The sequence below is a fragment of the Amphiura filiformis genome, chromosome 5, assembly GCF_039555335.1.
Source record: "Amphiura filiformis chromosome 5, Afil_fr2py, whole genome shotgun sequence".
Classification (NCBI taxonomy): Eukaryota; Metazoa; Echinodermata; class Ophiuroidea; order Amphilepidida; family Amphiuridae; genus Amphiura; species Amphiura filiformis.
Genome location: NC_092632.1, coordinates 46,145,781 through 46,162,122, shown reverse-complemented (window position 1 = coordinate 46,162,122; position 16,342 = coordinate 46,145,781). Strand labels below are relative to the sequence as shown.

Here is a 16,342-nt window from a genome sequence, read left to right as displayed (position 1 = left end):
TGGGAGTTGAATTCAAATCAACTCGGAGCGGTGCCGCTCTGACGTATGAAAACAAAATACGATTTTGGAGCAGTGCTGATGAGCAGCAAGAGTGGCTTTCAGAGTCATGCTGCTGCTGCTCATCGGTGTACCATTCCGCTTGCAGACAAGTGCAAGTGGCGCGATGAACCGTCATGCAGCTCAGCAGCAAGCAGCAGAAAGTATGAAACCAGCATAAGGAAATGTCTGAAGTTTTCACACATGATCACATGCTGCCCACTTTTTTCCTCCACTTTGATGTACCTGTAGATAATAAATCTTTGGTGGCCTTATTTTTTGAATAGATATTTTGAATTTGTGTGATTTCAAGATGCATAATTTAGGTTTGTTTTACCAGTTTAGCAAAGAAATTTGGTGCATTTAAACTTTGCCAAAATACATGTACTAGAAGCAATAAGAAACAAGAATTGTGTTTTTGTGTAAAATAATTAAGTAAACAAAGTAAAGAGTTGAAAAATAAGCAAGGTGGAAGGTAGCTAGCTAGCATGTAAGATTTAAGAAAATTTCAAGAACTTTTATCTAGTTTTCTATAATTAGACCTTAAATAAATAAATAATTTAGAAGTGTGTTGTATTCAGTAATAACTTTTTCCACAGAGTCAGAATGTGATTCAAGTACATTCATCTTTGAGACGTAAATGATCTGTATCAAAAGGTGTTGTGTTTGGAGCTTTTTTAGAATTTGTTTTATGATTTGTTGATCAAAAACTGTATGATTATTGTTGGGAAAACCATTTTTGTAAAGGGACAATATTTTCTGAAGTACAACTGGACACTTGCCATTCATAGTCCTTCAAGACGACCTGGCTGAGGTTGATAACTATGTAGCAAGGCCGAAGCTCAGCCTTTGACTTCGCTGCCTCTCCATGCTCCAGTAGCTGTGGTCGTTCTTGAAGGACTAGCCATTTATTGTTAGGATGAATTGGAAATCTTAAGTGCAATTAGCAAAATGTAACAGTTCTTTTAACCCATGATGAATGAATGCTACCAGGTGTTTAAAATGGGCACTAGAATTATCATTTCTAAAAAAAAAACTGGTTCATGTTATGTCCTAATTGTATAATGTACGATATGGTTTAGATAATTATTGATATAAAATGGTTTTGAAGATGTGGGTTCTAACATAATAGTTTGATCAGCCTGTAATCGGCAGGAATTGAGAGGCTTTCACCACAACGCTGAAAAGTAGTCGTGTTAAGAGTAACATAGTTAATAGTTGACCTCTGTGGTCTGTATTTTGCATGATAAAGAAAGTAGTAATTTGTGATTTATCTGGCAAGATGTCACAAGACAAGTCTCAAAATAAAATATATTGATATTAATCAGCGATGTTATAATGCCCGCCTATAGAGGCCGTCAGCGTGACGTCATATGCCGCCATGTTGTGGGTACACGCTGTGATGGATGTTCGATCTCCATGCGTGAACAGCAAAATCACCGCGTTGATCCGCGATAACAGCTGCGTTGCAAGCTGCGCCCTGCGTGAAGTGTCCGACGCATGAACACACAGATCATTTGTACCCACAAGATGGCGAAAGGCTGACGGCCTCTATTACGAGCTAATCAAACTATAGTATTAATTTCAGGGGTTTTAGCCGGGATACAAATACTGTTTGGTTGTCCACAGACCTGATGGCAGTTCCAACCTGAGATAGATATTTCAAAGGAAATTCTAACTTATCTTAACTAGGATTTGTGGTGGATGCCCTGGGCATTTTTCAAAAGATGGCTGGACAGGTTGCTGGCTAAACCTTTGATTAGTGTGTATACATTTCCAGTGAATTAGTATGGTTGTCTGCACTGTGTGTGTAGTCAGAGCCTACTCAATGTGGAGACAGAACCTAGAATCTTCTAATGTTTGCCTACAAATGTTTGACATTCCAAAACATCTCTGATATCATATTAAATTTATCAAAAACCTGTGAGAATTTTTTTATATTTTCACATCCTTGCAACCTGACTGAATAAATGTGAAAGAGGAGTGGATCTATTTTGTATTTATTTTATTTTATTCATTTATTTATTTATTTATTAAGGTTTCTTTTTTCTTTATTTTTTCAAATATATTTTACCGCACCTGTTGTCTAAGTGCAAACTTAAGTGTGTTTACAATATTGTAATACATCAGTACTATTTTAGTAATTTTCTTGGTAGGCTGTATAATATATGTAGTTGTTAATAAGCAAAGATACAATCATGGAGAGGATACAATGATGAAATACATGGTTCTGATTATAGTCACACTGCCCTCATAAGTACCAGAAATTTATACACCCCTGATGCCTGATGTAATGTTTATTTTTACAAATCATGTATCTATCTAAAATTGTGAACAAATTCATATGGGATGTGAATATAGGCACTGCATATTATATTTCTTGTGGTGGTTTTTATTCAGAATACTTTTGGTCATTTTTACAGGAAAATTTTGGAAAAATTATTACTCTCTTTTTTGGTAAAAGAATCCAATAATGAACAATTCAGAAATAAGCCAAATAACCATGTGGAACAATGTTTTGACATTAAAAAAACACCTCCATTGACTCTTCTGTTTGTACAACATGTTGGACTAGAATAAATACACACACAAAAAAAGTCCTCACTTATAACCCATCATAAATCTAAACCTGTTTATATTTTGACAATTTAATTGACATGGTCGTGTGCAGAATCTTGTTAGCTCCTATTTGATACCACATTTGGTACCACAAATTTGACAAAGATTGATACCATTTTATGAAATTTGGTGCATTTTGTATAAGTTGCAAATTAAAAAAGGAGCACTTATGTAAGTGAGGACTTTCTTTTTGTATTATTTTTTATTTAATTCTATTAATTATACTAAAATGCAGTAAACCTTTGACGAGCGCGTATTGTAATGATACATCGTGTATTTACTGCATTGCACGCACTTGTCTCTGATTGGCTGCTGAGGCGATCTGTTGTTGCCGAGTGGAAATTTATGAATGAACTGTGCGCCATACGTACGCGTTGTTAGCGCCGAATTTGCAACATCACGGTAGTCGCGCTCGTCAAAGGTTTGCTGCATTTTAGTATAGACATTTATTTAAATTTAAGATTGATTGGGAATCAGAATGTCCCTCTGATCCCTTCATAGACTACTAATACCCCATTTACACAGAGCCTGAAGTCGACCTTGTTTGTCAAATGCTACACAATTTTATCAATTTGCTACACAATTTTGGAGTTGAGTAGCATTTTTATGCCATAGACTTACACACTGAAGTATGCGAATGTACCAAGAGAAAAGTAAATAAAGCAAATTTTGCTACGCATAAAAAAATGCGTAATTCCATTACTGAACAGGGTTGTATTTTGAACTCAACTTCAGAAGTCGATGATAAAGGTTATTTGAAGCATGAGCAAGTGATGGCATAAAAGTTGAATTCACCAGTATGATGTAAACACCACATTATCAAATAATTCATGCTAATACTTAGTCTCAATTTGAATTTGAGGTCAAATTTAAGGTCGACTTTTCTTTGTGTTAACAGGGTCAATGTTTGTTGGTACCTAGAGGTGTGTATGTAGTCAGTTGGAAGCGGTAAACGCTGATTGAAGAATAATGTATGGACTGTATGATGCATTATATTTTTCACATGTTAACATAGTTTTTAAATCCTTTTTAATAACAAAATAATATTCTTCTATCCTATCTAATCATTCTGTATTCATATGTTTACTTTTATAAATAAAAGTATATTGTCTGTCAAAACAAACATTTTGTATATTTGCTTACATCAGAAGTCAATCATATGTACAGTAGCAATTAAGGTGGTTTTAGATTTAAAAGAATGTCTTGCTGCCCAGTTTGTGATAGAAATAAGGCGAGGCAAAAACGTGTGAAAATCACTGCAGGCCCACTAATACGCAATTATTTGGGCCCTTGAAATTGTGTTACCCAAGTTATAAAGATGGACTCAATGCTGACCTCGCCAATCCTTCTTTGCTATTTGGCATTACCTGTTGTTGATTTGCAAGTCCAAAGTCTTAAAGCGTCACAAATGTGGACCAGTGTAATGTTCATTAAAATCTCCAAACTATTAAACATTCATTAGGCCAAAATCCAGCAATACCAGATGAAACTAGATGATTTAGATGCCAAATGACAAAAAACTCAACATAGGTTGAACAGAGACTTCTTGTTTTTAATGCACAGAAGACATTGACTTTCAATGGGGGACTCCATTTGAAATCTACACCCCATGTGTGGGAAATGAATGTAATGTCTTCCATGGGGGGTGTTTGGATTTCAAGTGGAATGGCCCATTAGCAAATGAGAACCATGGTGGGTGGGTGGTGGACTCAGTGAACAAGTTTTAAACATGTGGTTTTAATAATCCATTCTAGTTCCAAAGCACAAGTAGTCACATTCCCTGATGATGGGTGACCCCTTCATCACTAAACTGCCTTGATTCACGATTAGGTATGACATCTCTGAATTTCACTGCAACCAGTGGTCAGAGTCCCAGAAGGTCTGCGGCTGCTCCATCACTAACTCCCTTGGGAAATGCTTAGCTACAACACTAGTTAGTTAGTATAAAGCCCAAAATTTTCTGCTTTACATATGTAAATGTAAATTTTGCGTTAATAAACTTTTCACAAAAAACCTTTAGCCTACTATATTTACGATTCTTAGATCAATATATATAGGGCCTATGCGGGTGAAATGGAACTTTATTTCACTTTATTATATTGAATTTTGAAGCTGATTTTGTTTAGTTCATTTAAGAAAATATTTTGTTATTAATTTCGCTTTTTAAAGCTTTTTTTCAGTTCATTTTTTCTCTTTTTAGCAAAACTGCTTTTTCCATGTTTCTCCATGAATTCCGCAATTTTCGTGGGAAATCCGCTACATGGAGGACTTCTGGCTTTACACTAGTTGCCCCAGTCTCACCATCAAACTGCCTTGGATCATGGTTAAGTGTGACACAAGCACCACGGGTCGATCAATAAAGGCACAATTGAATCGTTAAAATTACAACTTTTCATATTGGGGTTTGAGAGTTTGGAGGTGCATATCTTGGTCAATTGCTCAATGTTCACGAACAGGGTGTCAAATGAGAAAGAAAAGTCCAATTAACAAAATGTATATTTCAGAATAATCCAAAATTATCAAGCTATTGAACAGCAAGGATGAATATAACTGACGAGTTTCTTTTTGTGCCTGGTGTAGTACACAGGTATCAATTCATGTCTTTGATTGTGAGCTATTGTGATGGTAGAAATATAATCTCAGGGTGAAAGATGCCAGTATGTACCCTGTCTTTCTGATCAGCCAGTGCTCAGCCTGAGTGAGAAACCATAGATTCACATAACACATGATTAAGCCAATGGAGCTCATTAGCGGCTGGCCTCATGCCCGGGTGGTCTCATGACTGACTGGCTTGGGTGCAGTGAAGGCAATCCTTGCATAGACCCTATCAAATACTATGTCACTAGTCCTCATTTTAAATAAAAAGGGGATTCTGCATTCCGTAAGGTACCACGAGGCTATTCACATGATTATACAATAAAACAGGCGATAGGTATGAATAGTTTTGAAATCGAGAAGGACACCTGTGCCTTTTTTTTTCAGCCAGACCAAACCATGCCAGGAATGGTTTATAATAGACGCTTGGATGCTGCATCTTATGCATGTGTTATTATTCTGTGCATCAAGTCATCTCCACTTTTGGTGTGCCATATTGCAGTGATCCTGATTGCCCTTCATATTCTGCCCAGTTGGGTGCGGGAATGCTGGTGTGATTTTGATACACTATGCAGGAATCCCCCTTTAACCACCCTAGTCTATCTCATCTCAAGTTGAGAGCAACACCATGTTGGATTTCACTGTGGCAGATTCGAATAATGCATGCTATCCTGATCCCTCAGAGCGTATACACCCACGTTGAAGGACGATTTGTCCGTTACAACCTGGCGACAAAACCATGTAAATGCAGATTCTAATCTGCTACTGCCAAATCTAACATAGCATTACTCTTAACTTGAGACAAAACATACTAAAATGAAAGACAGATAAAAAGATTTTATCGTGTCTGATGGCATCTGTCAATCAAACTTGAGCATACGGTTTGTTTACAAGTGTCGTGATGATGACTTGCTGAACGCGGCGGTATAACCGGACACCTTATTTTTAATTTTGCACCTTCAAACATACAAACCATCTCAAAAGTTAGGTCTTTATAGTAAGAAACTTTCTTTCACAAAGGCACCATGTCAACAATGCCTAGAAAAGTTTTGTCTTGTAATAGTACTTAATTTTTCACCATTTTCTGCTATTCCTTTTCTCCGACCGGTACCAGATAAATCGGCCTTCCTTTTACGCGCTATTAACCTGTGTAAACCAATCAAGGATCGTAATTGACAGCGACATCAGACGCGATAAAATCTTTTTATCTGTCTTTCATTATATAGTTGTGCATTTTTATGCAATGCATGGCAAACTACCCAAATTCCAAGAGCCCCATACTATTTTAGCACCCAAGACATAAAACAGCAAGTAATAAGCTTCTTTTTTTGTTATTGGGAGTACATCTGAAGACCAATTTTGAAGCTGCCCACAGGTTATTAAGTAAGGGGTCATTCAACATTTTGGCCATTTTCCCATCGTATAAAGCATACATAAATTTCATTATTTTCTTGTGGGGGAAAATAAATCGCCATTTTAATCCATTTCTTTCATACGTACGCACAATGATTACTTTTTTACCCCTCCTCCCCTCATGGGAAAATGTTGAATGACTCCTTACAAAAATAACCTTCATCCCCTTTGGGAAGATTATGTGACGCATGCAAAAAGAAAATACAAACACACAGATTTATTTGATCCAAATAATTTATTATAAAATTGGAAAATCTTTCAACTTTCTCAATCAATCATGTTTTATGTTTCTCTTTTATAACTGCGTTTCACTAAACTTTACTTACTCAATATTGTTCTCTCAATCAGCTTGATTTTAAATGAAAATGTTACGGCACAATTTTGTGAAGCAAAAACAGAAACAAAATCTACTTTATATAACTTGACTTACGGACATTCACTCTGTATGACAAAACTGAAACCAGTTGTTATTTGAATGTTTACAAAAGATTCTGATTTATACACCTACCCCTCTCAATGTTGAAATCAACCAAAATTAATAGCAAAGACAATAACATTATCAAAAAAATATGAATAAATAAAAGACACAAAAATATGCATTTCATAGACAACATATAATCTCACTTGACAAATGTCAAATGAAGGCTCACTTCGCGCAGATTTTAGGCATACACAAACATGACCAAAACGTGCAAAAAACAAATGATTGTGTCATATTAACAGCATATATTCATTTACAACCTTATGGGCTTTTTTGATTTCTAGCAGTTAGTTACCAAACTGGTATCCTAACTTTTAGATTACAATGGGCAGTTTCAAATATTTAATATTGCTTTATGCAATTTTATAATAACGAGACATGATTACAACAAACAATGCTTGCCTTTCTTTTCCAGCTTAACATTACATGGACAAAACTAAATCTTATAAAATTGTACCAAAATGAACAACAAAATTGATTGTAATTAAGAAAATAACAAACAAGTCAACTTGTGCTTAGCTTTGTATGGCTATGGTTTCACTTTCTTCGGTTCCAAATCTGACTTGAAAGCACATACCTGTTAAAGTTCCATGCACATTTCCAAGATATCCAAAGGGTACATGCTTTGTATATAATAATCTACTTACAAGACAAAAAGAGTTGCTAATATTTGGGAAATTTCATCTTTTTTACTTTTTACAGATAGGATGTAATTACACTTTGAAATACAATAAATCTCTATTGGTTACACTGCATGTATGTAGTAAGTAGTATTTCTGTTTACTTGAGTTAACTTACGAGTTAATCATATTTGATCCCAGTAACATACACAGTACTCGCTGGCCAAATTTTGTAGCAAGTTGTTTATTTGACAACAGGTATCTTCAAAATTGCATTACATATTTAGAGCTTGGTACAACACACTTTTTATTCATCTTGACCAAGAATAAGGGGTATATGTGTCTAATATTTTACCAAGTAATATATAAGGGAATTAGAATGTACGGTCATGTTAATTACATAGTAGTTACTGTGTCTTCTTTTATACGTTCATTTTTCAAAAGCAATAAAGAGTTGGCATGAGGCAAGCCTCGCTCACAATTTATAATGCTTGTTTTACTTTCATCCTTGTATTAAATTCTTTCAATCTTAAATACTTTCTATCTCTTTCTATCAATATCTTCCACATCAACTCTCCTTTTCATGCCATACCTTTAGGCAAATATTTTATAAGCAGCATATATCTAATAACACCTCTCTTAATAAAATGTTATATCTGTGATTTGTAATCCATAGTGTCATAATAGATCATAAACAATATTCTGTTTAAGATTAACTGAAGGGGAAAGGAAAGAAAGAAAGAAAGAAATCAACTAATATTTTCATAAACAATCTACAATTTATACACAAACTGTCCATTTCGCTGAGGATAAATACAAATGAATTTGAGTACAGACAAGATAAGAAACTACATGCCTTTCAGAAATTTGTCAATTTGCTGAAAATGTCTGTAGCAATACAGAGGTATATGGCAGTAACATATTTAGTCTGATATCAGTTCAAACTTTATTGGTAATATATGGCTACCCAATCCATAGCCTTAGCTTGGTCCACAGAACAAGTCTATGTTACCCGATCCCTAGCCCTGACATGGTGATAAGTATTCCACAAAGTCTATTCCAGTCAAAACATTGTTTTTGCAACAACAAATCCTGGCATCCTAGTGTGAATTTCAGTTCTGCTATTTGTATCCTCATGACCTCGGATTTAGAAATATCGCACACACTCAATCAGTCTTCGAGTTGTACCAGTTGCAGAAAGCTACAAGCTAGTCCTTTATGGAAGTTCAGATGAGCTTTCAGGAGGAGACAATTAAAAATGAAATCATGATTTTCAGCCAAACTGAAACACGCTCTTCCAAAAAGAGCTACAGTGAGTGATTGCTCTCTACACCTGGTATTACTTCATGAATACATACTCAAAAGATAGCCTAGTATAAAGGCTGGAATTTTATAGCTTATGGAATAAAGCTGTCTAATCCCTCAATGATATCTTTACAATAGGCTAATTTTGTGTGCGCTTTAATGAAGGATACCCCCAAGACCTGTTGACCTCTCATAATTATATTTCATTTACAATGTGATATTTCCGATCATGATTTTGATTTGTTGTAAATAGTGACCAATTGCGTCCTGATCCACACAGGGCAAGTGAGCAACATTATAACAATAAAATTTATATACATTATACATAAACATATCAGTATGTCCAATATACGATAATCCCAATGCATGGGTTTGGCAACAAAATAAAAATAAAACTGAGACGATGCCCCCCATTATAGTACTGACTGTACACTACCCTTAAGGTGCGATTACTACATAAAATATATGTCACACCAATTGCAAAGCTCCGATGGGCTATTCCAGTTGAAAGCCATACACCCTGATGGAAGACAGGACCTTAATTCCTCTACACAAAAGAGTGTGAATTTCAAATAGGGTTACCTGAAGTGAGGACTCTTATTTGAAATCTACACCCTGTGTGGGAGATTAAGGTCTTATCTTCTATAGGGGTGAATGGAGTTCAACTGAAATAGCCAAATAGTGATGCTATTCTAGCAAACAATGAGCACCCTTTCCCCCCTCTGATCATCATATAATTATATTCTGCAGTAAACACTCAAAAAATACAACAATCTGAAAACACAAACATTCACAAAAATATTTATCACCCACAAAAATATTGTGATTTAAATCATATCATCTCGGCTTCTTTTTACACAACATACACACAAAAGATCCAAAATACAGTCAACATCCAAAGAAATTGGTGTAAAAAGGCAAAAAATAGCACACTCATGAGAAACAAATAACACATATGCAATAAGATATTAATGTTACCGAACAAATTGCACCTATACTACATGTATACAAAACCTACATGGGTTCCTTGTTTTGGTTATTACCGTACTGACCCGGGTATAGTACCACGCACGTTCAGAATTACCCTGTTACTTTAGGAATAATTCAAGACAAGGGGATCTGAGGACAATTCCAACTCCGAAATATACATACATACAGCCATGATACACAGAGTCGTATGAAAAAGTGATTACATAGCCTCTTGCCTCTGGAGAGACAAAAATTATCCACTCTCTCCATTACAACATTTGAATTGTGGGGCAGATGCAATGGATGACAAAGATCTCACAGTCAGTTCCAATCAGGGTAACGCCTGGCTGTCTGTACACACTACCATGGGCATCATGGGAGTACAGTGTCTTACAATGAATGATTCACCCAGGTTAAATATGAAAATATAAATAATAAAAAATAGATAAATGTTGACTTCGGTAAAGTCTATCATCTTATTTCATCACTTGGGGAGTTTCATATTCAGTTGGAGATCCATGTATATAGTCCCACCCTCAAATTCCAATCATATTTCAGTAAATAGAGTCTATAACCGGGTCAGTACGGTAGTCATGACATTGAATATTGATCACATTGAATTCATTGCAATGAATCAACACAGTTTATGGTAAACCTTGTGGTGTGATCTCTCTACACAGGGAAAATTAAAATAGTTTCTAGACGCCACTAACTTAATCAAGAAGATCATCTCAATGTGCAAAACAACCCTCCCTCAATATGGTTTATATGCCAAAACCACAAAACAAAATCCTATATTTCACATAAAAAATAAATACAATTTGTTCTTAAGCTTTTTTGATCTTTTTAATTCTATAAAAAAAATTATATCAATCTACCCAAATCAAATGGGTACAACTACAAAATACACAGGCAAATAAACTATGTATAATAAAATACGTTTCTACACGCTATGGAAATTATTCTAGAATGAGCTGTAACCTAACCTTTGTCACCTTCAGCTTGATTCAAAATTCATCAACATAACATTATTTCACATCACTGATTGATGGTTACTTCATCTCTAGGGTATAGCCAAAGAGATATACCCAAAGAGTACCAACTCAAAACTGACTTACATGTAACATCATGTAATGTTAAGGTAAAATTTGTCACTCATGGAGGGGCAAATAAAGTTCCTCGTGTGTTTTTCGGCAAGAGCCGGAAATGGAATGATAATTTGCATACTTAGGCTTGAGCATTACAAACGTTTGTGCAATCAGCACAACCACATACTTTGAATCGGAAGTTCGCTAGGCGCCTAACAGTAGTATCCGGAGGTACACTATTTGCCCTCTATGAGCGACACGCAAACATGGCGGAGTCGTACTCTTTGGTTCTACCTCATTGGGACTACCCAATGATAGAATGCAACCCCCCTTCACTTTGTATGTTAGTTGATTCATTTCAAATCAATCCTTGTTGCCATTACTGCTAATACTATCAACTTTGATACTATTTAGTAATAATCCCTCCTCTCCTGCTTCAGTCTACTCTATACAGCTTCATACTTTGAGCCAATTCCCATTTATACCAGCAAAGAAAAATGAGTTGAATCCTCCATAAAAGATGTTTTAATTTAAATAAATGATAGTACACAGAGCTCAAAGGGTACTACTGATCAAATGGCGACATTTCTGTCTTGAGGTAGATTTGTGCTTCTTTCCGTTAATCATCATGCTGCTAGCTGATTTGAGTAGCATGTCCATCATCTGTTGATCAAGCAATTCTATATGCCATTCAAGTTTGACATAAATTATATTGCATTGATAGTTTGGGAGATATTTTTTTAACATGTTAAATGTGAGAACCACTAAAGTCATATGCATTATGTGGACCTGTTGATTTATCCAACAAACCTAATGCAATTCTGACTACAATGTAAAGACATGTTGTAAGAAAACTTATCATTGAGTTGGTTGTCATCATGTGTCTTTACTGTACCGATTATTTAATTAAAAAAATCCAGTGCGTATTTCAGCATTCAAGATGTGCTGCAACTGGAAAATCAACTGCAGCAACAAGAAAAATTCATTTTGATGAAAAAATGGAGCAACAACCAGCCTTCCAAAATTGATTTCAAAGGACAGTTACTGATTATTCAGACATTTTCTTTTATATAAAAAAAACAAGCACCTGTTAAATAGAAATTACTGTAGGAAGGTTGCTCCATGAATGCCAACACACAGCAACAATTGTGAGCCAGGCAACCAGCCTTCCAGCTGGCTAGGTTATTTTATTCTTTGCTAATAGTAAATGGAATTTAATGATATAACCACAAATCTGACTTAAACAAAAGTATAAAGCATTTACTACAATGTACATCTACATTACTACTGTATAATTACATGACTTCATCAGTGTGCTCCATATTTACTGATACTTTATGTGCAGCTAGATTCCAACAAGTACTTGGGGGCATGGTATCTTCTCCTACGACAAGCCAACTGTTGTTTGTACATATTGTACATGTTCTGATGTTTGACAATTTGATGGCATTGTGCGGAATCTATACACACACAAAGAATAAGTTGGTATTATATTTACTAATCTGGAGACACTGTTGCAGTCCATTGCACAGTTCAATCATGGGGTGTTTACTACAAGAACATAATCCACACCACAAGGTGTATGAAAAGAAATGACCAGTATACAAGCAGTGGTGAGGATCTAGGCACAGTGAAAACACTCCCATATATGCAGCCCTTACGTAAAACAAACACAATTCAACTCATTTAGAGGCACAGACATCGATAGAACTACCGTAATATGTGGAATTTAAGCTGCATGGTATTGTAGCAAGTATGACATAGTCAGGACTGCTTTTTGAAAAACACCATGTTGACACCAAGGTAAAAATGTTATCATGGCTTAAATTCCTTCATTACGACATGCATTTTATCCAGTCCATTACACATCTGCACATGATACATATTTAGTGTCAGCACCAAGTGACAATAAATATATGACCCACTTAAGCCAAACCATTGGTAGATTTAAAAAAAAAACTTTTTAGAAATCAACATATGCCTACAATAAGCTCAATGCAGAGCGCATTCCTTTTTCATTTGTATAATACACTTTACATGTGGATACCTTTCAGATTTGACAGCCTGTTTTCCAAAGAATACGGCTAATTACTTTTCCTGGTAATAAAGTAGCTAAAACAAATTAGCTAACTACACTAGCTAGATAGTATTAATTAAATAATTGGCTACTTGTTCCATAATACTTTCAACAAATAAATTATCTACACAATATCTACAAAACTTGATACACAACTTATCCAACAATTGGTTTTGCTTCAGTGAGCCATAGACTTGCATGTGCAGAGATGTAACAATAAGCCATCTATAATTATGTAAACCCACCAACGAATAAAGTACGGTAGATTTGAGTTGAATGAAACAAAAACAAAAAAACATCAGTTTGTTTGTATACAATATTTATAATATTTGTTGCTATCGATATAGACATAATAATATAGACACTAACACACTGACTGAATCTATTGACTCGATGTGAATGATGTATGGAGAGAAAATATGTAACATAAAATTGTATGCATACAGGACCTTACTGGCGTTGATGGCGCGATGAGTTTGACGCTTTCATTTCTAACAAGGCCATGTATTTATTTGGTTATTTTGCCAGATTCTGGATGCCGTTACTAAGTTTCAAAATTACCCACAATATAAATGTAACATAACAGTTAGCTGCTTCAATATTTATCCTGGACTCTACAGTACTAACAGCTGCTTCAACAGATATTGTGGGTGAAGTCTTAGTTATAGGCATACATGACTGACACCAGTTATACAATAGTAAGTGTGCAGTGGGCGTGCTAGTCATCCAAACCGCTCCCGTACTAGGTGCATCAGTTTCTTCTTGCCACGGTACATCACTTTCAATTCATCTATGAGTTTTGCAAAACGTATATGTCCATCTGGAGCTAACAGAAATGTCTCTCTCGCTTTACTTAGAAATTCAATGAAATCGCCGTAATGCCGTGGACTAATATGCGTCAGTCTTGAGTGTGCAGTGTTTATGTATGCATTGATGGCTGCATCTAAGAGTTGTCTCATTGGATCCTTGTCATACGGAAGGAGTTTTATACAGCGGCGTTTTTCCATCAGGGAGACATCCCACACCAGGTGCTGTTAAGGTACATCTGTGAAGAAACAAAGAAAAGAAAATCACTATGACTGTTCATTGAGGAAAAATAATTGTTGATGTCATGCATCATCATGTTACGCTCATAACAAGGACTTCTACGCACTGCACATGCTGCAAATGTGACAATCATGTAGCTGATGATTATTTGTCCACCTGTTAAAGCTATTGTAACTACAGTGTGTCTTGTCTCAAGTTGAGCGTAATGCCATGTTGGATTTCACAATGACAGATTTAAAATCGTACGCGCTAACCCAAAGTCCTGAGGGACATATACATAGATGTAGAATGGCGATTAGCCCATACGCTGGAGACGCAACCACGTAAAAACACTGATTCAAATCTGCCACTGTGATATCCAACATGGTGTTACTTGCAACTTGAGAACAGACACACTATATACTTCAAATTTCCATTTCTTTTACACACAGCTTACCCAGGGTCCTCACATCTTACTCCGAATGGACTGACAAATTTTCCACTTGTCTATCACACGTTCTGGTGCTACTTCTTTATACATGCCATGGTGAGCAAGTGAGCAAAAATTTATCATTTTATGTATATTATCTGTAAACTTGTCCACAATTTTCTTTTTTACCATCATAAGAATGGTGATATTTAACAAAGCAATCTTTCCCTATTACAAGTAGGGTTACTACATACCTGTGTAAGACATCTGCTAAGACGGAGGCACATTGCACACTCTTCACAACTAAAGGGATCATATTGCTGAGTTGATCTTTTCCTAGTGAATGACTTAAAGCACATGCCCAATACACATCATTGATGGCGGATCGTGTCCTGGTTATATCCTAGTGATAAGTTCCTCATTGCCAACACGGCCAAGTCATAGGCGTGGTTTGCATAGCCTCGGTGCTCCATATACCGAGCTATTGTAAATAACTGTGAGGAATTCATGTGGGGATTAGCACCAGCAGCAGCATCTACCACTATCTGGTAGGCTGCTTTGAAAGCAATTGGATCTTTCTCACACAGAGTTAATGCACAAAGTGCGCAGGACGGTGGGTCTTTGGCGGCGCACTGTAAAGCTACGCTTCGTGCGCACCTAGCCAACTCTTCCTGTTGACGATAGTTCAGGTTTAACCTTAAGGCAGTGTTTGGAGACATAACAGTTGTTGCCACCATTGTCGTTGCTTCGGTGGGTGTAAACAGCGTGTACCATGACTGCATTACAGTGATGAGGGCGCTAACACCTATTTCAGTTGCATAAGTCACCATCCATCGCACCATTTCACGTCGCTCCAATTCATGTTGGACAGTGTGATACGCATGATGTGAAGACCCAGTTCAAAGGTAGCTTTGAGTAGAGTGTAATGTGTAGTTCCATCCACGGGGGTGGCCACCTTAAATGCTTCTTGGGACAGTTTAAACAATTGGGAGGCACTGTGAATATGATGCTGTGCTGCCTCTAGAACTGTTCTTAAACGACGCACATCATCTGTAAATCACAAACAAACAAAAAACATATTATAAATATTGGATTTTTAATTCAATTTTAATAATTTTATATCAATATGTACAATACCTGCCAAACAGCTTAAAAACAGAAAATATGACACCAAAATGTATTATATTAGCAATAATATCAAACTTATGTCTGTCATGTCTTTCACTGCATGACAGAATTCCTGAAAGATGTCTTAATTATATTAAGCATTTTTTATATACACAGGAAAGGATTGCAAGTTGTCATAAGAGCTCATGTCGTGGTTTAGTTTGGTAATGTCATGGTTGTGGTCTGTTACTGTCAACCCATAAACTATGACTAATCATAAGAGGAACTCCCTGCCTGACTGCCTGCCTCCACCTGTGAGTAAATACTACTGTCATTATGGATCAGAAATGGCTCGATTGAACACCCTTCTCTTGCCAAGCTCATCTTGGCTCGGATTTTAAGGCACACACCTTGGTCTGGGGCGGACATTTTAAAAATGAATTTAGAAGAGCAGCAACGACACCACCTGCATTACATTCCAGATGTTAAATCTACATCATATGCAAAATTTGAGGAAAATTGAGCGAGGCTGTTTTATTTTAGGGCCATTTGTCTATAACTGGTCTTTACATGTAG

The 16,342-nt window shown here is 36.1% G+C and overlaps 1 protein-coding gene across 1 annotated transcript in view; it reads right to left on the bottom strand.

Moving 5' to 3' along the window:
• Positions 1 to 6,879: 6,879 nt before the first annotated feature.
• Positions 6,880 to 16,342, bottom strand: part of LOC140153235 (zinc finger SWIM domain-containing protein 5-like) — a 76,094-nt gene continuing 66,631 nt past the window's right edge. The window contains 5 exon segments of the mRNA XM_072175925.1: positions 6,880 to 14,222; positions 14,224 to 14,248; positions 14,914 to 15,045; positions 15,047 to 15,512; positions 15,515 to 15,709. Of these exon segments, the coding sequence (XP_072032026.1) occupies positions 13,926 to 14,222; positions 14,224 to 14,248; positions 14,914 to 15,045; positions 15,047 to 15,512; positions 15,515 to 15,709 (1,115 nt within the window). The 3' untranslated portion in view covers positions 6,880 to 13,925.